We start from the raw sequence: 24,779 nt of genomic DNA, 5'->3' as shown, positions 1-24,779 counted from the left end.
TGTGTATATATGTGTATATATATATATATATATATATATATATATATATATATATATATATATATAGTTCATAGGTAGGTACTAGGCTATCTACCCCAGGGCATTTATAAGCCTAGCCAGAGTGTGTCAGCTTTCGCCGCCCAATTGATTAATTAACTGAGCCTCTGTTAAGAACAGCCAATGAAGTGATCCCAGGGTTGTATTTTCTGTTACTCATCCACTCGTCAAGGTTTCTCTTGAAGAGTGTTAGTGAGGGGCTCTGCCTAATGTAGTTAGGAATTTTGTTCCAAAGCATGGGGAGTCTCTGTGACAGGAATCTATCCTTCCAGCATGTTTTATTTATTGTTGTGGCGAGGTTTAGCTCACTAGAGCGAGTGGCTCGCAGTGACTTAAATTTCTTTAGGTGGAGCATGTCCACCAATTCTGAGTTGGACATGGCTTTGTAAATCTGGCAGAGATCACCTCTGAGTAAGCGATATGCCACTGAGTACAGCTGGATTTTTTCCAGTTGGGATGCATAGGACATATGTTTGAGGCCAGTAATCCTCTTGGTGAGGTACTTTTGTGGTCTTTCCAGCTGTTGGAAGTGTCTTGTGAGGTACATCCCAAATGCGGCATTGTACTCTATGATGGGTCTGATGAGTGACGAGTAAAGGGGCACTATAACCTCTTTATTTCTAGATGCGAACCCTTTAGTAATTAGATGGGCTACATAGAAGGATTTCCTAACTACTTTGGCAATATGGTTGTGAAAGGAGAGATTACTATCTACCTGGGTCCCCATATCTCTTATTACCTCTTCTGTATTAAGGGGGCTGCCACCTATGTGGTAATTCATGGGTGTTTTGTTTTTCCCAAATGGGATGACTATGCATTTTTTGGCATTTAGCTTGAGACTATGACTTTGACACCAGGTGTCCGTCTCAGTAAGCCCTTTGTGGAGAATGTCCATGTCAGCTGGAGAGTCAATTATGGCTCCCAATTTGCAGTCATTGGCAAACTGGATTAGCCATAGTCCTCCTGTGTTTGCCTGTACTTCTGAGAAGTATATACCAAACATTAGGGGTCTCAGGACCAAGCCTTGTGGGACACCACTTGTGACTGGTTTAGAGTCGGTCCTGGAGCCCGCTATTCTTACTGTGTGAGTTCTGTCTGTAAGCCAGTTGGCAACTCATCTCTTGATGTAGGGGTTTATGTTCAGGCTGGTGAGTTTTTCTATAATTCCAGAGTGGGGAATGGTGTCAAAAGCCTTGGCAAGGTCAAGGTAGGCTGTGTGAACTACCTTCCCCTCATCTATGCCCCTGGTCATTGTCACAAAGAAGTCAACGAGGTTTAGTAGGCATGATCTGGCCTTAACAAAGCCAAACTGGGTCGGGTCAAGTGTTTGGAGGTTCCCAATGTCTTTTTTAATGCGTTCCATGATGATATGCTCCATAGCCTTGCAGACCAAGCTAGTCAGGCTTATGGGGCGATAGTTACCAGGGTCAGTTGTGGCCCCTCCTTTGTGGAGTGGAATAACCGTTGCTGTGTGCCATTCTATGGGCACATAGCATGTGGAGAGGCTGAGATTGAACAGTGTGTTTAGGTGGGGGGTTAGTTTGTTCTGTAGTTCGTGCAAGACACAGCCTGGGACACCATCTGGCCCCATTGATGCTGTGCTTTTGGCTTTTGAAAGGGCTGTTTTCACCTGTGCATCTGTGATTTTCGGGACACTACACTTTTCCAGTATTGTTGTGGGCCCTTTTGGGGGTTAGAGGGGGGTGAAGTTTGCACTGAATCCATCTGCCAGGATGTTGGCAATATCAGTTGGTTCAGTATATTTTGTGCTATTTTGTACTAGCTCAGAGCATAGCTGCAAGTTGCCACTTAGATTCTTGACATAGCTATTTTATATATATATATATATATATATATATATATATATATATATATATATATATGTGTGTGTGTGTGTGTCTACATATGTGTACATATGTATATATGTGCATGTTTGTTGACATCTGTTTAATTGACCACATTTGGTCGATATTTGCAGATGGTTGACAGGTGTGTGAGATCAACAGTCCTCAGGTAGGAGAATATTACCTTTCCCTGGAGACTGTATGATCTCAGGGTTAGTATATATAATTAGCAGGCAAGTGTGGGGGTGCAGTGGGCCTTGCTTTCCCTTGCAAAAAAAGTTGTTTTTTTTGGTGTGTGAAAATTGCTTGCTTTGAGGTTCTTTCTCTGCATGAGTGCTAATGTGTCGATGATAATTTTTTTGACTTGCTGCGGCCAGCGCTTTTGAGGTCAGTGTATTGTTTACTCGACTAAAGTGAGCAGACCGATATGTATATACTGAACATTGTTCTGTTTAGTAGTGGCTGCATGCTGAGTGCTCTTCTGTTATGTAGTGCTCCTCAAGCTCTGTGTGTTTGTTGTGACATACTGATGTTACATTACACCCATGATAGTGTTGCATGTTGTATGTGACATACTATGTAATACTGATATGACAGTGTTCCATCAGGTGTATGTTTTGTGTAACATAATATTGTTGTGGTGTAACATTCATATGATAGCTTTCCATCAGGTTGCATGGTTTATGTGACATACTGATGTTACATTACACTCATGATAGTGTTGCATATGACATACTGTTGTTACATTACACTTGTGATAGTGTTGCATGTTGTATGCGACATACTGATGTTATGTAATACTGATGTGATAGTGTTCCATCAGGTGTATGTTTTATGTAACATAATGTTGTTGTGTAACATTCATATGATAGCATTCCATCAGGTTGCATGTTTTATGTGACATACTAATGTTACATTACACTTGTGATAGTGTTTCATGTTGTATGTGACATACTGATGTTACAATACACTCATGATAGTGTTGCATGTTGTATGTGACATACTGTTGTCACGTTACACTTGTGATAGTGTTGCATGTTGTATGCGACATACTGATATTATGTAATACTGATGTGATAGTGTTCCATCAGGTGTATGTTTTATGTAACATAATGTTGTTGTGTAACATTCATATGATAGCTTTCCATCAGGTTGCATGTTTTATGTGACATACTGATGTTACATTACACTCATGTGATAGTGTTGCATGCTGTATGTGACATAAAGATGTCACATTACATTTATGTGATAGTGTTGCATGTTGTATGTGACATACTGATGTTATGTAATACTGATGTGATAGTGTTCCATGAGGTGTATGTTTTATGTAACATTCATATGATAGCATTCCATCAGGTTGCATGTTTTATGTGACGTACTGATGCTATGTAACATTCGTGTGACAGCTGCTCTATTTTCTAAGATTGATGTAATGTTGCCAGGTCTGCTTCTAATAATTAAAAGACCACTTACCCAAAACTGAATTTACTGAAATGACAACACTGAACTGTTAATTTACTGAAAGATCACACTACCCAATTTTTTAACAGGCAAAGTATTCAGCTGGCCAACATTGAACAAAGAGGCACACTATAGTATGTCAAACCCACCCGGGGGGGCTATTCCCCCCACACACCCCTAACAAACTATACCAACTCCAGGATCATACTACACTGGGGAGAAGGGCAAATTTCCCTACTGCCAAGTGCATACGTTCCTTGTTAAAATATTCGGTAGTGTGATTGTTTGATAAATTAACAGTTTGGTGTTGTCGTCTCGGTAAATTCATTTTCTGGTAAGTGGTCTTTTGATTATTGAAAGTAGACTCATGTTGCCATACCTCACCTTATATCTTGTCCATGATATCCCATCCTTCATCCCATGTAAGGGTCTCAGTTCTAACAGCGATATTAACACCGATATAAGTGTGTACCTCAACTGCCAATCCCTTGATATCACAGCCTGACCCTTGGTATAAAGGTCTGAGTTCTAACATTGATACAAGTCTGTATTTCACTTCCCAGCTACTTTCTATCCCTACCCCCCACTGTCAGTTTAAGGGTTTCTGTTCTAACACTGATATAAAGGTATATCTCAGCTCCCAGCTTCATGGGATCCAGCCCCCACCCCCAACCTTCGTATAACATTGCTCCTTTGCTTCCAGCTCTGTGATATCCTATTCGTCACTCTCAATATTTGGCCTCTGTTCTGATATGGACTTAAGGCGGCTGTATCCCTCTTTCATCATTGTTATCATTTGTGTAAGTCTTTTCTGCTCCAAATCTCTCTGATGTAGAATTACTGTCTCCTTATATTGGTTATGTGATAGTTGTAGGAAGTATTTCTGTTTTAGCTCTGTAATACATGGCTGCATTGTTTTCTGTCCAGCCTTCCTGAAATCCTATGTGGATGCAAGCAGGATATCACAATAGAAACCATTGTCATGATGGGGTGATTACATTGTGATTTATTGGCATATGTTTACCTGGTTGGTCTGATTGGGCCCAAAATGACCCTTTTTAGTAGAGGTCTTGGGAGAAAAGCACCAGTACAAAAATACAGTTTACAATAAAAGATTATACTTATAAAACAATACCGAATCATGAAAGATAACTATACAAAGTGTAAAAGAAAGAAAAACATATTATATAATGCCATGCAATACAATTTTATAACAACAGTACAATATAATTTCTAGTAAACACTAGATAACACTTCATTGTAGCAACTGAGCAGGAACGGAGTAAGTAGGGTAGTAACTTCTACTTTTCCCAATAAGCCTAGGAGAGGTATTGAATTTGTTTTGTTTTTGGGTGACTTTGGTGGAAGAAATTGGGGCATTTCCCATTCATGCTCTTTACTGGTCTCTTTCAGGAGACGCTTGTCAATTTAGCGGGTTTGCTGGTGAGCCTTCTTCTCATCCCACTGGTAACGGACAGCATTCGGTAAGTATTTGTGTTAAGGAAGGATCTAGAACACTGAGTCAGCACTAATGCATTTGCATTCTAGAAGCTGTTGTCCTGACTAAATCCTTTGGTTAAGTTCTGGAGTAATCCAGACTAGCCTAGTTAAATCCAGTCTAGCTCCATTCCAGAAAGCATGGTCTGGTCATAATGCATTATATAACTTTGTATCAATGTCAAGCAGATACTCCCCTTTTTATGAAATCTGAATCCTACTTCTCTTTATCAGGCTTTTCCCCGTGTATGTGCTTTATACTCTAGATTTTCTGTCCTGTACTTGTGTATTTTTTCTTTGCTCGGCTGCCTTTTTTCTTTTGTAGTATCTGCTAAGTTCTTTCCTTTTTTGTGACTTTTCCTGTCTTTATAATGCCTTATAACAACATCTGACTGTACTATGGTATTTCCTTTATGATATGCCTTCTATTTGTTGTGCCTTATACAGCTGTTGCCACTTTGAACATTAAGTTTATCACTCATGTGCTCTTTCCTTGTCTTTGTACATTTCTGTTTTGTAGATATGTGTCTCTGTCTCTGATGTGTTCATCTTCCAACCTGTTGCATCATCCCTATTGGTAAACAGTTATTACCCCAACTCTGTTTACCTTGAGTCTTTTATAAAATAATACATTGTATTGTGCCTTAAATGTTGTTTTTTCAGTCAGTATCTGAAAGCTAGGACTTAATTTCCTCTTATTTTTATGATTGTATTGGTTGTTTTTCATTTCAGTCTATAACACATTTTTATGCTGTGCATTGATTGTTTTTAATTGGTACATTTGTAATAAGTTAGTAGAGTATTATTGCTGTATTTAATAAAGGTCCAAAAACAAATGCCTTTCTCACTTGGTTATGTTACTGACAAAATAGTGCACTGAACAATGCATTTGTTTGTATGTGGTACTTCAAAAAAAAAAAGTTTATTACCTCAAGTTTCAAGCCAGTTACTTCATTCCTGCTGCTAAAAAGTTGGCAGAGTCAGGATAAGGAATACAGCTGACGTTTGGTGCTGGGAAAGCGTCATCCTTGGAGAATGCCCCAAGTTTTATTTTATTTTTTATGAAAAAGGATATGCTTTAGTGACATAGACACATCAGTTTCAAACTGTTTAATGACAGTAGTCAGACATGCCTTTGAGCTCTGTGGTGCTTGACATGAATACCACCCTTCCGTAGGAGAAAGTGCACTATTTTCTAGGTGGCTATCATCTACTCAAAATGGCCGTTTTGACACACAGCTTATTCCTGAAAAGAACCATTAGGAAAACAAATGGATACTTTGGCTTCTGTGCCAGTGGATTAGCTTTAGCTGAGATTACCTACTGGTATATGTTTTATGTCATTCATAGTAACCCTCCACTTTTCAATCTCTCTGTCTGTGTCTCTTTCTCAGCCTGACTTACATTCTCTTCATACTGTTCACATCACTACATCTGTTTGCTAACTATCGAGCAGTCAGAGGAATTGTTATGGAAACGCTGAACCAGTCTCGTCTCCGTATTGTGCTGAACCATTACCTCAAAGAGGGCAAGATACTCACACCAGCAGCAGCCAACGCAAAGGAGCCTGTTTTTCCAGGTAAGCTGAAGTAAAAAGAACGATCATTAATTTCAGTGTTTTTCTGTGTAACCACAGAGAGGTGTCTTTGCTGTTATTTTACTCTTTTCACATTGATCTTTTTAGAACTTATTGCTTTGTAATGGGTGTACTGAGACTGCTTCTGGTTACATTTAAAGAGTAACTGGTGCAGGATGTTCAGCTGTTCTGAACGGGCACATACCATAAGGTATGAGGTATGGAAACGCAGTGCCTTCAAATATCCCTGAAAAGCCAAAATATGAGCACATCTCACATGGAGTGTTTTCTCTCAGGATTGAGTAGTAGTTTGCGAGCTGTGAGCAACCAGTCTGTGTGACTTTCTGCTTATTTTACAGCTCAGCTTGTTTTTTATGCTTGTCTATTTTTTTTAACTTAGTAAAAGTGCTGTGCCATCTAGTAATTACTACAGAAGTGGCAACTCATTTTCATTATAGAACAGGGCTAGGGATTATGGTAAAGCAAGTCTGTGGGCGTTTATATATGGGATTGTATCACAGTATCACAGACTGATTGATTGATAAATGACAAGGCCCAGCCCAGCATATTTCATATCCAGCCCCTATGACTTGGACAGACTGAACAATTTAAAGAAAAAACAAGGTAGGATCACCACGGGATGAAACATAAAACAAAATTTATTGCATATAAATGAGCGCTTTCACGTGCTGCCAAGGCACGCTTCTTCAGATTTCACCAAACAATTCAAACATCCAACTATATATACACTTCATACTGACTCAATTGAATAAAATTAGACACACCTCACAGCATAATTAGTCACTCATTAAGTAGTCACTGTGTCATCAATTCAGTATGAATCTTGGTTGGCTTCACTAGAGAAAGCTGATAAAACCATTTAAAAAGTACTGAAGAACAGAACACTTATTGAATCATGGTCTGTAATAAAAGTAGTTAGGTGAATGTGTGCCTGTGGTGGGGGATATATTTCTCACCATGCTTTCATGAATATAATGACAGATGTAGTGTTTGTGTGTAATTGTGTGTCCGTTTGTCACTGTGAGTGCTTCTGTTTTGGAGATGATGGCTGTTGCATATTGTGTGTTTCTCTCATTATGTTTTCATGCTTGTGTTTCAGGAGGTGATGGTTGTAAGCCATGTGTATGTGTGTGTGTATGTATGTGTGTGTGTGTGTGTGTGTGTGTGTGTGTGTGTGTGTGTGTGTGTGTATCATTGTGTACATTGTATAGGTTTATCTTTCAGGAGGATGATAAGTGGTTTGACCTATGTGTGTGCAGTGTGCATTTGTGCGTGTTTCTACATAATTTGATGTGCGCATACTTATTATTGTGTGATTTTTCTTTGAGGGGGGAGATGTGTGTGTGTGTCTATGCATGTACTTCTTTGTATGTATTTATTGTGAGGTATATAGTTGACTTTGTGGGTAGGGATTATGCCTCCTGTATAATAGGATGCCATTTTTCCCATAACCTTATCTGTACTTTGCTGCATACTAATTTGTACAGCAGTGGGTGGTGGTTCTTTGCACATCTGTAGTGCTATGTGCCCACATCCCACCAAGTGGACCTCACCTCCAGATAAACAGGGGAGTTGCCATTGGCTGCTTAACATTTCCTATGCAGGCCAGCCTTCTTTTATCTTGCTTTTCTGGTTATCGGCCACTAATGTAGGAGGTGGGTAAATAGCCAGCTGTCAGTCCTCACTGGTCCAGCAGAAGTGGTTGTGTAGTGACCCCTAGAGTACAAGCAAAGTATTGCAGTCTAAGGGCAGTAAATATATGAGAAAAGATGCAGTAGAAGGAAGACTGCAGCAGAACTGTATATGGACCAGGGTCAGTAGAAGGAAGACTGTAGCAGAGCTGTATATGGACCAGGGTCAGTAGAAGGAAGACTGTGGCAGAACTGTATATAGACCAGGGTCAACAGAAGGAAGACTGCAGCAGAACTGTATATAGACCAGGGTCAGTAGAAGGAAAACTGCAGCAGAATTGTATATGGAACAGGGTCAGTAAAAGGAAGACTGCAGCAGAACTGTATATGGACCAGGGTGAGTAGAAGGAAGACTGCAGCAGAACTGTATATGGACCAGGAGCAGTAGATGGAAGACTGCAGCAGAACTGTGTATGGACCAGGGTCAGTAGAAGGAAGATTGCAGCAGAACTGTATCTGGACCAGGGTCAGTAGAAGGAAGACTGCAGCAGAACTGTATATGGATCAGGGTCGGTAGAAGGAAGACTGCAGCAGGACTGTATATGGACCAGGGTCAGTAGAAAGAAGACTGCAGCAGAACTGTATATGGACCAGGGTCAGTAGAAGGAAGATTACAGCAGAACTGTGTATGGACCAGGGTCAATAGAAGGAAGACTTTAGCAGAACTGTATATGGACCAGGGTCAGTAGAAGGAAGACTGCAGCAGAACTGTATATGGACCAGGGTCAGTAGAAGGAAGACTGCAGCAGAACTGTATATGGACCAGGGTCAGTAGAAGGAAGACTGCAGCAGAACTGCATATGGATCAGGATCGGTAGAAGGAAGACTGCAGTAGGACTGTATATGGACCAGGGTCAGTAGAAAGAAGATTGCAGCAGAACTGTATATGGACCAGGGTCAGTAGAAGGAAGATTACAGCAGAACTGTGTATGGACCAGGGTCAGTAGAAGGAAGACTGTAGCAGAACTGTATATGGACCAGGGTCAGTAGAAGGAAGACTGCAGCAGAACTGTATATGGACCAGGGTCAGTAGAAGGAAGACTGCAGCAAAACTGTATGTGGACCAGGGTCAGTAGAAGGAAGACAGCAGCAGAACTGTATATGGAACAGGGTCAGTAGAAGGAAGACTGCAGCAGAACTGTATATGGATCAGGATCGGTAGAAGGAAGACTGCAGTAGGACTGTATATGGACCAGGGTCAGTAGAAAGAAGATTGCAGCAGAACTGTATATGGACCAGGGTCAGTAGGAGGAAGACTGCAGCAAAACTGTATGTGGACCAGGGTCAGTAGAAGGAAGACAGCAGCAGAACTGTATGTGGACCAGGGTCTGTAGAAGGAAGACTGCAGCAGAACTGGATGTGGACCAAGGTCAGTAGAAGGAAGACTGCAGCAGAACTGTATATGGACCAGGGTCAGTAGAAGGAAGACTGCAGCAGAACTGTATATGGAACAGGGTCAGTAGAAGGAAGACTGCAGCAGAACTGTATATGGAACAGGGTCAGTAGAAGGAAGACTACAGCAGAAATGTATATGGAATAGGGTCAGTAGAAGGAAGACTGCAGCAGAACTGTATATGGACCATGGTCAGTAGAAGGAAGACTGCAGCAGAACTGTATATGGAACAGGGTCAGTAAAAGGGAGACTGCAGCAGAACTGTCTATAGAACAGGGTCAGTAGAAGGAAGACTGCAGCAGAACTGTATATGGACCAGGGTCAGTAGAAGGAAGACTGCAGCAGACCTATATGTGGACCAGGGTCAGTAGAAGGAAGACAGCAGCAGAACTGTATGTGGACCAGGGTCAGTAGAAGGAAGACTGCAGCAGAACTGGATGTGGACCAGGGTCAGTAGAAGGAAGACTGCAGCAGAACTGTATATGGACCAGGGTCAGTAGAAGGAAGACTTCAGCAGATCTGTATATGGACCAGGGTAAGTAGAAGGAAGACTGCAGCTGAACTGAATATGGAACAGGGTCAGTAGAAGGAAGACTGCAGCAGAACTGTATATGGAACAGGGTCAGTAGAAGGAAGACTGCAGCAGAACTGTATATGGAACAGGGTCAGTAGAAGGAAGACTGCAGCAGAACTGTATATGGAACAGGGTCAGTTGAAGGACGTCTGCAGCAGAACTGTATATGGAACAGGGTCAGTAGAAGGAAGACTGCAGCAGAACTGTATATGCAACAGGGTCAGTAGAAGGAAGACTACAGTAGAACTGTATATGGGACAAGGCCAGTAGAAGGAAGACTGCAGCAGAACTGTATATGGGACAGGGTCAGTAGAAGGAAGACTGCAGCAGAACTGTATATGGGACAGGGACAGTAAAAGGAAGACTGCAGCAGAACTGTATATGGGACAGGGTCAGTAGAAGGAAGACTGCAGCAGAACTGTATATGGAACAGGGTCAGTAGAAGGAAGACTGCAGCAGAACTGTATATGGAACAGGGTCAGTAGACGGAAGACTGCAGCAGAACTGTATATGGACCAGGGTCAGTAGAAGGAAGACTGCAGCAGAACTGTATATGGACCAGGGTCAGTAGAAGGAAGACTGCAGCAGAACTGTAAATGGAACAGAGTCATTAGAAGGAAGACTGCAGCTGAACTGTGTATGGAACAGGGTCATTAGAAAGAAGACAGCAGCAGAACTGTATATGGAACAGGGTCAGTAGAAGGAAGACTGCAGCAGAACTGTATATGGAACACGGTCAGTAGAAGGAAGACTGCAGCAGAACTGTATATGGAACAGGGTCAGTAGAAGGAAGACTGCAGCAGAACTGTATATGGAACAGGGTCAGTAGAAGGAAGACTGCAGCAGAACTGTATATGGAACAGGGTCAGTAGAAGGAAGACTGCAGCAGAACTATATATGGGACAGGGTCAGTAGAAGGAAGACTGCAGCAGAACTGTATATGAGACAGGGTCAGTAGAAGGAAAACTGCAGCAGAACTGTATATGGGACACGGTCAGTAGAAGGAAGACTGCAGCAGAACTGTATATGGGACAGGGTCAGTAGAAGGAAGACTGCAGCTGAACTGTATATGGGACAGGGTCAGTAGACGGAAGACTGCAGCAGAACTGTATATGGACCAGGGTCAGTAGAAGGAAGACTGCAGCAGAACTGTATATGGATGAGAGTCGTTAGAAGGAAGACTGCAGCAGGACTGTATATGGACCAGGGTCAGTAGAAAGAAGACTGCAGCAGAACTGTATATGGACCAGGGTCAGTAGAAGGAAGATTACAGCAGAACTGTGTATGGATCAGGGTCAGTAGAAGGAAGACTGTAGCAGAACTGTATATGGACCAGGGTCAGTAGAAGGAAGACTGCAGCTGAACTGTATATGGACCAGAGTCAGTAGAAGGAAGACTGCAGAAAAACTGTATGTGGACCAGGGTCAGTAGAAGGAAGACAGCAGCAGAACTGTATATGGACCAGGGTCAGTAGAAGGAAGACTGCAGCAGAACTGGATGTGGACTAGGGTCAGTAGAAGGAAGACTGCAGCAGAACTGTATGTGGACTAGGGTCAGTAGAAGGAAGACGGCAGCAGAACCGTATATGGACTAGGGTCAGTAGAAGGAAGACTGCAGCAGAACTGTATATGGACCAGGGTCAGTAGAAGGAAGACTACAGCAGAACTGTATATGGAACAGGGTCAGTAGAAGGAAGACTGCAGCAGAGCTGTATATGGACCATGGTCAGCAGAACTGTATATGGAACAGGGTCAGTAGAAGGAAGACTGCAGCAGAACTGTATATGGAACAGGGTCAGTAGAATGAAGACTGCAACAGAACTGTATATGGAACATGGTCAGTAGAAGGAAGACTGCAGCAGAACTGTATATGGAACAGGGTCAGTAGAAGGAAGACTGCAGCAGATCTGTGTATGGAACAGGGTCGGAACAGGGTCAGTTGAAGGACGTCTGCAGCAGAACTGTATATGGAACAGGGTCAGTAGAAGGAAGACTGCAGCAGAACTGTATATGCAACAGGGTCAGTAGAAGGAAGACTGCAGTAGAACTGTATATGGGACAAGGTCAGTAGAAGGAAGACTGCAGCAGAACTGTATATGGAACAGGGTCAGTAGAAGGAAGACAGCAGCAGAACTGTATATGGGACAGGGTCAGTAGAAGGAAGACTGCAGCAGAATTGTATATGGGACAGGGTCAGTAGAAGGAAGACTGCAGCAGAACTGTATATGGAACAGGGTCAGTAGAAGGAAGACTGCAGCAGAACTGTATATGGAACAGGGTCAGTAGAAGGAAAACTGCAGCAGAACTGTATATGGACCAGGGTCAGTAGAAGGAAGACTGCAGCAGAACTGTATATGGAACAGAGTCATTAGAAGGAAGACTGCAGCAGAACTGTATATGGAACAGGGTCATTAGAAAGAAGACAGGAGCAGAACTGTATATGGAACAGGGTCAGTAGAAGGAAGACTGCAGCAGAACTGTATATGGAACAGGGTCAGTAGAAGGAAGACTGCAGCAGAACTGTATATGGAACAGGGTCAGTAGAAGGAAGACTGCAGTAGAACTGTATATGGAGCAGGGTCAGTAGAAGGAAGACTGCAGCAGAACTGTATATAAAACAGGGTCAGTAGAAGGAAGACTGCAGCAGAACTGTATATAGACCAGGGTCAGTAGAAGGAAGACTGCAGCAGAAGTATATATGGACCAGGGTCAGCAGAAGGAAAACTGCAGCAGAAGTGTATATGGACCAGGGTCTGTAGAAGGAAGACTGCAGCAGAAGTGTATATGGACCAGGGTCAGTAGAAGGAAGACTGCAGCAGAACTGTATATGGACCAGGGTCAGTAGAAGGAAGACTGCAGCAGAACTGTATATGGACCAGGATCAGTAGAAGGAAGACTGCAGCAGAACTGTATATGGAACAGGGTCAGTAGAAGGAAGACTGCAGCAGAACTGTATATGGAATAGGGTCAGTAGAAGGAAGACTGCAGCAGAACTCTATATGGAACAGGGTCAGTAGAAGGAAGACTGCAGCAGAACTGTATATGGACCAGGGTCAGTAGAAGGAAGATTGCAGCAGAACTGTATATGGAACAGGGTTCCACAAAGCCCACAACTGCAGCAGAACTGTATATGGGACAAGGTCATTAGAAGGAAGACTGCAGCAGAACTGTATATGGAACAGGGTCAGTAGAAGGAAGACTGTAGCAGAATTGTATATGGAACAGGGTCAGTATCAGGAAGACTGCAGCAGAACTGTATATGGAACAGTGTTCCACAAAGCCCACGCATAATAATTCAGGAACAGCAAAGTAATTTTTTAAACAAAGCTTTCATTTCTTCTTCATTAACCCTGTATTGCCTATAGCAGCTAATTTAATAGTGTAAAACATTCAACTTGAAGCAGAGAACGTGACTTAAAGAGAAGAACATATTTGGTTTTCCATGTACATATTCTACAGTGTTATGATTTTGACAGACAGTGGGGTCCTGACAGCTTGCCAGACAGAGTAATCATTGGGAAGGAGTGATTGCGACTGCAGGGAGTTTTAATAACTGTTCAGGCAGTGAAATGGTGAACCTAAGGCAGAGTTGAGTTGCAGTGGCATAGAGGCTAGGTGGACTGAGGTACATACGTTCATAGGCAGGTACTAGGCTATTGGCCCTAGGGCCTACATAAGCCTAGCCAACAAGGTTCCCTGGCTTATGCAATCTAAGAAAGTTGTTGTCCTGTGCCGCTGTTGAGCATAGACACAGAAGTGATCCCTGGGGTGTATTTCTTATTTCCCATCCACTCATCAAGATTTTTCTTGAAGAGTGTTAATGAGGAACTTTGCTTGAGATAGATAGGTAGCCTGTTACAGAGTATGGGAAGTCTCTGGGACAGGAATCTATCCCTCCAGCATGTCGTGTTTATTGTGGTGATAAGGTTTAGGTCCCTAGAGCTTGTAGCTCGGAGGGGATTGGGATTTCTTTAGGTGTAGCATGCCCAACAGTTTTGACATAGCTTTATATGTTAGGCAGAGATCACCTTGGAGTAGGCGATATGCTACGGAGTAAAGCTGGAGTTTTTTGAGATGGTCAGTGTAGGGCATTTGTTTGAGGCCAGTAATCCTCTTTGTGAGGTACTTCTGTGGCCTTTCCAGCTGCTGCAGATGTCTTGTGAGGTACATTCCAAAAGGGGCGTTGTACTCTATAATGGGTTTAATGAGTGTCGAGTAGAGGGGAACAATGACCTCTTTTTTCCTGGATGAGAACCCTTTTATGATGAGGTGTACCATGTAGAAGGACTTCCTGACTACTGTGGCGATGTGACTGTCAAAGGAGAGACTACTGTCCACCTGGGTCCCAAGGTCTCTTATCACACATTCGGTGTTAAGTAGATTGCTGTTCACAAACTGGGAAAGCCAACAACACAAGAACTGAAGATGGTGAGTGAAAGGAAAACTGCTCTTACAACTGGTAAAACCTCACGATAGTTTATTGAACAATTCCACACGACTGGTTAAGCGCTTTCGACTGGTGATCAGTCTTCATCAGAACAAACAACACATATCATCCCAAAGTATTTATACACATCCTAAATCACCTTAATTGATGTTTAACTAATTAAAATCCCCAAAAGTTTAAAGCCATATTACACATTTACTATAATACACTGTAAGTAAACCAACCTTAAATCAAGATGTGACTTTCAAATACACATGTAATATAATAATATATACAATAGTAATATATGCAGTAATATATACGGTGGGTAAAACCTCTTGGTGTAACTGTAAATATCCGTATAACTATCTAATAAAAAATCTAATAAAAATAATAATAATAATATATATAAATATATGCACTTCACTTGTGTGATAAAGTTAAAAATCCCAGTAACAAACCTAAGAGTTGAAATTTACTCTAAAGCTAAAAAAGGTTTTATACTTATAAAATCATTGAGACCAGGTGGTCTCGTGGAACTGTTAGGATTTGCCATTTACTTGCAGCTGCTAATTTCATTTTCCAGTCACCCCCAAATGGGCGAACATCTATCTGTTCTACAATGGAAAACAAAAAACCATGTTCCTCACCTTTATCCAAGATGTGTCTGTACAATGCATTTTTGGTATCTTGTTTCCCTATTTTGTACGCATGTTCGTAAATGCGTCTGTTCAGCTGTCTCTCTGTCTTGCCTATGTAATGGGCGTTGCATAGTTTACAGACTGCCAGAGGTCTTTACCAGTTGTAAGAGCAGTTTTCCTTTCACTCACCTTTCACTCACCATCTTCAGTTCTTGTGTTGTCAGTTCTTAAGTAGATTGCTGCCTATGTGGTAGTTCATGGGTACAGAGTTTTTACCAGTGGGGATGACACTGCAATTTTTTGGCATTGAGCTTGAGGCCATGGCTCTGACACCAGGCATCTGTCTCAGCGAGACCCTTCTGTAGGATGTATACATCATTTGGGGACTTCACTATGGCTCCTAGTTTGCAGTCATCTGCGAACTTCATTAGCCAGAGGCCTTCTGTGTTAGCCTATACTTCAGAGAAGTAGATACCAAACAGGAGAGGTCCCAGGATGGAACCCTGTGGTACTCCACTTATCACTGCTTTGAGGTCAGATTTGGAGTCTGCAACTTTTACAGTGTGGGTTCTGTTAGTGAGCCAGTTGGCAACCCATCTTGTGACATAGGGATTTATACCTAGTTTAGTGAGTTTAGCTATAATTCCAGAATGGGGGATGGTGTTAAAAGCCGTGGTGAGGTCAAGATAGGCTGTTTGAACCACCTTACCCTGATCTACGGCTTTGGTGACTGCCTCAAAGAAGTTGATCAGGTTCAGGAGGCATGATCTGCTTTTCACAAACCCAAACTGGGTGGGATCCAGAGTTTGGAGGTTACCAATTTCTTTGTTTATGAGTTCCATGATGATACGTTCTATGGCCTTGCAGACCGGGCTCATCAGGCTAATAGGTTGATAGTTCCCAGGATCAGTAGTGGCTCCCCCTTTGTGGAGTGGGATAACTGTTGCTGTGTGCCATTCAGTGGGCACAAAGCTTTATGCGAGGCTATTATTGAACATGGTGCTTAAGTGGGGAGCCATTTCGTTCTGAAGTTTGTGTAAAATGCAGCCTGGGATGTTGTCCAGTCCCATGGATGCTGTGTTTTTGGCTTTAGAGAGTGCAGCTTTTACGTGCGTAGTTGTGATTACAGGGACTCTGCATTCTTCCTGTATAGATATGGGCCCTTTAGGGGGTGAGGGGGGGGTAAAGTTAGCACTGAACCTATCTGCCAGGATGTTGGCAATATCAGTTGGTTCTGTAATTTTCGTGCCTTTGTGCTGTAACTCAGAGCAGATCTGGGTGTTGCCACCGAGATTCTTGACATAGCTATAGAATGCTTTGTGGTTGTCCTTAGAATTAGTGGCGATTTTGTTTTCATAGCTAGCTTTGGAGGATCTTATAAGGGATCTCAGCTTCTTACTGAGGCTGGCCAGGGAGCACCTCCTTTCATGGGATTTTACTCTCTTTTGCAACAGTTTCTTCCTTCTGTTGTACAGTTTGTTTATGGCAGGAGACCGCCAGATTGGCTTCCTTTTTTTGGAGGATAGCGTCTTGGTTCTGTTTGGGATAGCACAATCCATGCACTCGTGTTAAGTGCTTATAGAGTGCATTTGTGTAGGATTCAGCAGTTGTAACTGTATTGTCTATCTGCATGGGTGTCATGAAGTTCACCACTTCTGTCTTAAGAAGCATGAAGTTGGCTTTGGAGAAATTTTTTACTGTGGTTTCCTTAATGGGGGTGGGGGCGGGATGTGGATATCAAGGGTGATTAGCTTATGGTCAGATTGGACCAACGAAGAGTTGACTTCAGGTGTGGAAATCCGGTCACTCATGTTGGTAATGACTAGGTCTAGGATATTGTTGGCCCTGGTGGGGGTGTGGATAAGTTGATCCAAGGCATTGGAGTTTATGAATTTCAGAAAGCATTGAGCTAAGGAGTTGGTACACAAGTAGTTTTCCCAGTTAATGGTGGGGTAGTTGAAGTCACCCATTATTAGGGTGTTTGGTTGAACCCTAATATTTTCCAGTATATCAAGAAAAGAGGAGTGGGAATCCTGGGGCATGGTGGGGGATCTGTAGCAAGCTACAATTTGGATTGCAGTTTTGCCCAGAGTTAGTTGCACTTGGATAACCTTGGATGCATTATGCTGAGCAACTAGCCTGGAGGTATAGATATCCTTAATGACTATGGATGCACCTCTGCCTTTGGTGTTTCGGTCCAGGTTACATGGCCGAAAAGTGTGGTATGAGTTATAGCCTGGTAGTGCAGAGGTACTCTCTGGAGCCTTGAACCAGGTCTCAGTCACTGCACAGATATTGATGTTCTCCATTTTAAGGAGTGCCTTGAGTGAGTGCATTTTCAGATTTAGACTTCTAGCATTGAGTAGCATTACCCTCAGTTTTTGCTTGCCTGTTCCTTTTATGGTGGTGAATTTGTTATTTGAACCTTGCCTAAAAAAGGTACTATAGGGTCAGCAAGAGCCCTAGCCAGTATCCGGAATCCCAGGAGCTGCAGGTGCAGGCCTGATATTGTGTTAGGATTAACAGGTAATCAGGTCAGGATGCTGAAAGGTGGGCTTAAGTCAGAGTGAGGTCCTGTGATACGGAGAATGGATAAGCAAAAGCACAAAGGATTATCAACTCCTTACTGGAAGATGGATGCATTGGGATGCAGTGAAGATAAACACCTTACTGGGAATCAGAACTTAAGTCAGCGTGCGTGGTAGTGATGTGAAGGATAGGTAGACTATAAAAATGATGACCTGAGATGCAGTTAGGGTTAACAGCTCATTGGGTCAGGAGGTTTAATGGTGGACTTCAGGCAGAATGAGGGTCAGTGATGTCGACACAATGAAGATAAATACCCAACTAAGAGTGGAACAGCAGTTTGATACAGAGGAAGGATCAATGGCTAATTGGAAAGAGGGTGAATTGAGGCATTCTGAAGAGTAATAAGCCATTATCCTGTGAGAAATGTTTTTTGGTACTTTGAGGTTGATGACTGATTGAAAATGATAACCTGAGGTGTTAATCTACATTAATGACTCGTTAAGGTGGTTGATAACTTGAAGCGATGAAAGTGATCTGTAACATACGTGATGTGATACACACCCTGAGATAATGACTGGACGTAGGCGTGTTGAGACACAGTAAGTCTGTCAAGAGGAGAGTAAGGCTTGATGACTGAAGGCTGGATGAATTTTGGAGTAACAGGTTTTAATAACTTAAGAGGACTGGGCAGCAATGAGTAACTCAGTTTGAAGTGACAAAATGATAAAAAGTAATGATAAATTATTCATTGGGCATGTTGAGTGTTCACAAATGCATCATTTTTAGCGACTTTTTTGAGAGAACAGGTGAGCTGAAACACAAATTATCAAAATGTATTGAAATTGCTACATTTAACAAATATCACTATATTATCAACTTGTGTTTTATCTATGACTTTTAGATGTAGCAGTGTAGCACATGCAAGTCAGAGTCTGCGTTTGCAGTGTTACCTGATGGCACAGGTAGTATTTCATAAGATTTTGATTGTCAAGTCTGTCAGCCTTTTGTCTGCCTTTTCTGGTTCATGAATATTTAGGCAGACACTTGTCAGGAGGTGATGAAACTTTTGTTGTAAAGAAAGTGGTGCATGACCTCTTTTGGACATCACAGATTAACACCTTTCATATTCTGTTTTTCTGTCTTTGTTAGAATGCCAGAAACATGTGTCCATCAGGCTAGGCGTATCAGTGAATGAACTTATGTCCAGGTAAGAGAGAGTCGGATGTAATTCATGTATATTAAGACATCATGACACTGATCGTATTGCTTAGTCCTTTATGTAGTAGCTGTTTTTTTTTTTTTTCAATCCATATGTGCGTGTTTGTTTTCCTGCATCCCCTAGTAGCCCCAGACTTCCTAGCCTGGGTTCTGGTCCTCAGATAGACCTATTCCTTTGTATCTGATTGTGAACTAATCACTACAGATGGAACTTCTTGTTTCTTTCCCATACTGATAGTGTGTCCATTTTAGGGTACCTGTTGGCTCAGCAAAGAATACTGGTACCTGGATGGTGGCTGAAAGGTCCCTCTTGTGGTTCCCAATGGGTTAGAGAGTCTCCTGAGTTAGTAGGCTACATATGTCTCAGTAAGTCCATGATTTGGTCACTTTATGTCCCCCTCCCTCTGAGTATGATATGCTGTGTACTGGAAACCTGCCATTTCAGGTAATCACCTTTGTTACACATGGCTTCTTCAAACTGAAGCATCAAGCATTGTGACCTTTTTCTGACAGACTCCATGATTCTACCTTCCAGAAGGCGTATGTTGAAAGGACCACTGAACCTAACATTTGACCTTCTGTGATGAACAGATACAATGGGTTCCCTAGATCTGAAACACCAGAAGCAGGTTATAATAGGAAGTGTCTCAATTTGTCTCCATGCTTTCTGTGACCAGTTGCTTCTTCAAGCAAGAATGCTGTATCCAAGGATATGTATTTAGTTACTATTTCTTATTTCCTCCTTTTGGAATGATGATATCTACTGGGAACTCGAACTCTATCCTATCACGAGTGGTAGAACCAAGAGAATGCAAAGTGCTGTACCTCAAACCTTCTGGGGGAGCACACGCAGCTGACAGATGATCCCTGTTTTTGACAGCAGATCTCCCAGGAGCCCTGCTTGTAATTGGTGGAATCTCTTGTGAGACACCCATTGCTTAAGCAACCTAAGCTTTCTCCCCCCAACCGCGAAAGAAAAAATGTATGGAATGCTTGCAACTTATTATTGTCTGTGTACAAGACCGTCTGTAGAGCACTACTGTCTTTTATTGTTGCTTCTAAATATTTCTGAATGTTGATGGATGTTTTAGGATGTCAGCGGTGTGTTTATCAGTTGAGAAAACTGCACAAGAAATTGCTAAACATGTCAGAACCTCTTACTTAACTTTCTGTTGTTTTTATTATTTAATTAACTAGTTTTATTTATTTATTGACACAGCTTGAACGATTTTGAAAAAACACTGAAGAATAACACAAAAGATTATTTGTTGGGTGTGAGTCGCTCTGAAGGTAAGTAGGACATTAGAATCAGTGAGAATGAGAGCCCCCCCCCCCATCGTAAACATTTACATAATCAGTAATCATATGATGGTTGTGGATTCAGATGTAGTTCTCCGAGACACATCTACTCACAGTTCTTCTTATTAATCACTACACCAAGCCTCAGTTATATTTTTTGCAGCCATCTTCCTACATCAGCTGTGCAGTAGCACTGTCCTGGGGGGTGGGTTCCTTCTCATCCCTCTGCCACCCCACAAATATGACATTAATTGTAAGCAATTGCAACAGGCTAACTAATAATGCACATTTCATACCCAGCTTTGTGTACATTAGAAATGCTGTCCAGTATTTATTTAATAAATGAATAATAAACAGTTGTGAGTTTCTAAAAAAATAATACATGTAGAATTGATTAAGACATGATGAATTGTGGGGTGTTAGTGCCCTTAGCCAATACCGGGTTTTCTTTGCTGCAGTAGAAAAATGAATTAAAGCTTGTTAGACAAGATAATGACTTGGAACTCCTCCTTCCCTACTCAGTATAAACAATGGGATGGGAGGCTGGCATAATAGTTAAGGTGTTTACCTAACAGGTACAAAGTGCAAGGTTTGATTCTCACACTGGGTAATTGGCTAGGCTTAAAATCACCCACAAAGTCAGTTAACCTAGTACTAACCTATGATCCTATGAATTACTTCATAGCCAACTACCGAACCCCCTCCGTCCACCGTGGCCCGTATCTCTTGCCTAACCAGTATGTAGTTCCTATGTAGTAAGCCAAACACCATTCACCTAGGAAACTTCGACTCTTGCCAACATCAGCTGAGAGACTTACATATCCTGAAACATGTATACCCAGATGTTTGTGGGCTTTATAAATACAAACACCATGGAGCAGTTAGTCAACACCTTAACCAGAGGAGATAAAATCTTAGACTTAGTCCTTACCAGTGTAGGACAGCTTTGCTCCCAACCTACTGCAATTTTCGCCCTGGTCATATCGGACCAGTAGTCAGTCATGGTCACTTTTCTGCTGAAGTCTGAAGCATCCTCCAGTACCTCAGGATTCAGAGACTATGCAAAGGCTAATTTATTAAAGCTGAGTGATGACTCGATTAAATTCAGAATCCTCCTCTACCAAGATGATCACACTGCTGATGCAGAATCCTTTACAGCCAAGCTCTATGCAGATGCAAATAGTTGCACAGCTGTATCTGTTCCCTCAGAAATAAATATAATGTAAAATTCAAAAACGAACCCCTTGGCCGAAATGTAATGTAAACAGGTGTTATAACAAAAGAAAAAATAGTTGCATGCAAAAAATAAGTCTAACACTGATGAAGCCATGTTAAATTAAACATTTAACTCAGAATTGTGATCATATCAACCAAAACCAGATACAAGGTAAAATCGCCACCTGGGCAAAAGAACAAAAAGCCTTCTTTACCTGTGTTAGAAAACTCAAACAATGGCCAGCACTGCGTAGAGCTACCAGTAGGTGATGTCACATAGTCAGACAGAGAGGACATTGTCAGTCTACTAGTGGATAAATTCGGCTACAACTTCAGCACCCTTCCCCCCACTATTTTCAGTTCAAATATCCACATCTACCCCTCATCAAATCTCCCAAGGACAAGTTTTCAAGACATTTAAGGCCAAGATCACTATGTCTATAGGACCAGAATACATACCAGACTTGCCCGAAACATGAATTGTTAGACCCTCTACAGCAGCTATACAACATTAGCCTTAAAACAGGCTTTGTGCAGGATGAATGGAGGACAGCAGCTGTAATTCACATGCACAAAGATGAGGCTACAACAAACCCAGGCAATTACAGACCCATAAGCCTGATCAGCCTCATCTGCAAGCCTATGGAAAGGATCGTTATGGAACTAATAAACAGAAATATAGGTGACCTACAGACTCTCTACTTAACACAGTTCAGATTCATCAAAGGCAGGTCTTACCTACTTTAGCTTGTTGACTTGATTAAAAACGTCGCTGAGGCAATCGACAAGGGCAAATCAGTGCACGCTGATGATTTGGATCTTGCAAAGGCTTTCAGCACCATCCCACTCTCAGGCATCATAGAAAAACTTTCTTAGCCAAATATTTTTTTTTTGTCTCCTTGGGCTCCCAGTACCTAGTGTCCATATCAAGCTACTAGTTAATCTCCAACCCCCTGGACTTACTCCGTATTTTTACTGGAGCCAGTCGTGGATCTTGAGGGTGTCCTGGGGGCTTATCTTGTCTGTGCATCTCTAGGAGGGAATTTTTTTTTATGACCTACCCACTTCTCTTTCCCCATCCACTGTGCTTGTTCTTGCATCAAAGGGCAACTCCCCTCTTTGGATCACCCCCCCTTATGGAGTGTATAAACAAGCGTGCTCCCACCCTGCCATTCTGTCAGTCTCCCAAATCATTAATTGAGTCTGGATCAGCTTGGCCATATTCAGGGCTTTATCATTCTACGCCACCAAAAGGGCTTCTTCTAGCTAAATATTAATTCCTGTATAACTTGCTGGATAGCGTACTGGCTCTCGGCCAGAACACAATAAGTAAAGGTGACTGTCTTTATACTCTGCCAAAAGACCTGTCACTATTGGAGTATCTCAAGGTTCAGTCCTTGAGCCATTTCTCTTTGACATTTACTTCTTTGAAGTCAAAGCTAATGTTAAAGGATTGTCTCTGACCGAGTTTGCAGATGTCTGCACATTTGGAGGCATCATAAACTCCCAGAGGACACCATGATCCCACAGGAGGGCCTATCCCAAACAAAATAGTTGGTGCCAAAACCATGGACTGAAACTAAATGCCAAGGACTGTAATTGAATATTTCATTAAGTACAACTCCCGTTGTGACTAACACATTGACACTTCACCCCCACCCCTGAAAACTGACCCCGTAGTTAGAGATCTGGGTACCTATGTTGAAAGTGGGCTGTCCTTTGATCACCGTGTATGCAGTATTGTAAGGATGTTCTTTTTTAATGCACAGGTTATATTGAAGGGTATGGCATCCAGATCCAGGGATGTAATTCTCCCTCTGTACTTGGCACTCATTAGGCCAATAATTGAGCATTATACCCCTTAAATAAGTACCTGTCCACTTGTCACAGCTGGAGGGACCCCCAACACATCCTCACTAAAAAAAAAAAAAATCAAAAGGGTCTTTATCGTAAAACTATGCAGACCATCTCAAAACATTATCTGTCTTTATGCTGTCATGCAGGCTACAGAGAGGCAACCTCTGCCTTGTGTGCAGAGAATCAACAGATTGTTTTGTAGTAAACCTGTTACACATTTGGATGTCCAGCTGTATCAGAAACACCCACCCAAATGACCTCAGTCTCCTTGGCAAAATAAACAGAACATGCTGGCAGGATAGGTGTGTATCACAGAGAATGTCACTTCTGTGGAACCAGATTCCCCTCCACATAAGGGGCCCATCTTTGGAGATTCATATTGGGGAATATAATGACTAATAATTGCCATGGGAATGATGGGAATGCAGGCCTAGGCTTATTAAGAGCCTCACACATTAGTAGTCTGGTGAGTACCTGTGAACCTGTGGTTACAAGTTGCACACCCACACCCCTTAAATAACTAACCTTAGTAATGTAACTCCGAAATATCTGCACTTAGTCATACATCCCAGAAATAGCTAACCTCTGTCGCACAACCCCCAGATAAATAGTCTCTTTCACACATCCCTGCGGTAATGAGTCAGTGTCATAAACTCAGAAATAAGTAGGCCCTGTCACACAGCCCTGACATAACCAGTCCTTTTTACCAAACCCAAGGATAAGTGAGCTGTGTCACACAGCACTGACATATTAACCAGTCACTGTTACACAGCCCTGAGGTAACCAGTCTTTGTCATGTGATACAGAAATAAGTAACGCACTTCACACAGTCCAGAGAAAATCGGTTCCTGTCATGTAGCCCTAAGGTAACAAATCCTGTCTCACAGTCTAGAAACAGCTAACCTCTCATACAGTCCTGTAATTAACTATACTTTTTACTCAACCCCAAAATAACAGATCCCTGTTACATAACTGTGAGATAATTCAGGTATCCCCTGAAAAGAGGCCACTAGCCTAGTGGGACCAACCTGGTCAACAAACTCCCTATTGCAGAGCCCCAAAGTAGACCATACTTGATTGCCAGCTCTGTGAAATAGAGGGATAAATCCCTGACTGTGCCACTGGTGACCTGAGTTTGATTAGCGGCTGGGAGTGCTTGTAAAAGAAGTAACCAGTGGGGGTGGGGAGTAAGCAGTAGCTGCTAGTTTGCCCATCCTAGGGGAGGTAGACAGCTGAGACCTGATACTTGGGTGACACCTAGTGGGAGGACTGGGTGATGCACATATGGAGTCTGGACCTAGAAGCCTGCACTGTCGTGCTGCACTCATATTTGTAAGCAAAGATATCCTCAGAGGGCAGCAGTTGCAGAGTGTTCAGTAAGCCACCAAAGAGGATGTGGGGTGCCCTTCCCTGAGATGAGGGTAGTGTGTCCTGCATAATTTGCAATCTGGCCTCCCCCCTGCTTCCCCTGATTCTCAGTG

General features: G+C 42.3%; 1 protein-coding gene across 4 annotated transcripts in view; it reads left to right on the top strand.

Moving 5' to 3' along the window:
* RUSF1 (RUS family member 1) overlaps positions 1-24,779 on the top strand; it is a 261,474-nt gene that overhangs the window by 134,893 nt on the left and 101,802 nt on the right. For all 4 annotated transcript variants that reach the window (XM_044086627.1, XM_044086629.1, XM_044086628.1 and 1 more), the window contains exons 9-12: positions 4,776-4,846; positions 6,254-6,438; positions 18,859-18,916; positions 20,147-20,217. In XM_044086627.1, the coding sequence (XP_043942562.1) occupies positions 4,776-4,846; positions 6,254-6,438; positions 18,859-18,916; positions 20,147-20,217 (385 nt within the window). The remainder of the gene's footprint in view (positions 1-4,775; positions 4,847-6,253; positions 6,439-18,858; positions 18,917-20,146; positions 20,218-24,779) is intronic.

This window comes from Protopterus annectens, chromosome 10.part0 (assembly GCF_019279795.1).
Source record: "Protopterus annectens isolate FY-2018-M chromosome 10.part0, PAN1.0, whole genome shotgun sequence".
Taxonomy (NCBI): domain Eukaryota; kingdom Metazoa; phylum Chordata; order Ceratodontiformes; family Protopteridae; genus Protopterus; species Protopterus annectens.
This window is presented reverse-complemented; position numbering and strand designations above follow the sequence as displayed.